Below are 466 nucleotides of genomic sequence, written 5' to 3' on the forward strand. Positions count from 1 at the left end.
CCCCCGGAGCCGGGGCGGTGGGGTGACAACACAGGGGCCACTCACTCGTTCCCCCACCCCACGGGCAGGGCCCAGCTCCCGCTTCCGGCACGCGCAGGGCCGGGTGCTGCACCGGGACACCCACCTGAGCAACCTGCGGGGGCTCAGCCTCACCACGCCGGGCGAGAGCGACGGCTTCTGCGCCAACCCCCGCCGCGTCGCCCTGCCCCTGCTCTCCGCCGGGGGGCAGATCGCCGTCCTCGAGGTACCTGCAGCCATCCCGAGATATCCCTTCAGCGCCCACGGGCACGGTGGAATTGTGTCCCCCAGGCCCTGCTGTGCAGGTGACCCCCCGGCTCTCCCCCACAGCTCTCCAAGCCCGGCCGTCTCCCCGACGCAGCCCTGCCCACCATCCAGAACGGCGCGGCGGTTGGCGACCTCTGCTGGGACCCTTTCGACCCGCGGCGCCTTGCTGGACGTACTGCCC

At 73.2% G+C, this 466-nt stretch overlaps 1 protein-coding gene across 1 annotated transcript in view; it reads left to right on the forward strand.

Annotated features, from left to right (window-relative positions):
• Positions 1–466, forward strand: part of LOC104384934 (coronin-7-like) — a gene marked incomplete at its 3' end in the record, with an annotated part of 40893 nt that overhangs the window by 38571 nt on the left and 1856 nt on the right. The window contains exons 11-12 of the mRNA XM_009993325.1: positions 69–244; positions 349–457. Coding sequence (XP_009991627.1) covers positions 69–244; positions 349–457 — 285 coding nt within the window. The remainder of the gene's footprint in view (positions 1–68; positions 245–348; positions 458–466) is intronic.

The sequence above is a fragment of the Chaetura pelagica genome, unplaced genomic scaffold, assembly GCF_000747805.2.
Source record: "Chaetura pelagica isolate M959 unplaced genomic scaffold, ChaPel_1.0 scaffold1022, whole genome shotgun sequence".
Lineage (NCBI taxonomy): Eukaryota > Metazoa > Chordata > Aves > Apodiformes > Apodidae > Chaetura > Chaetura pelagica.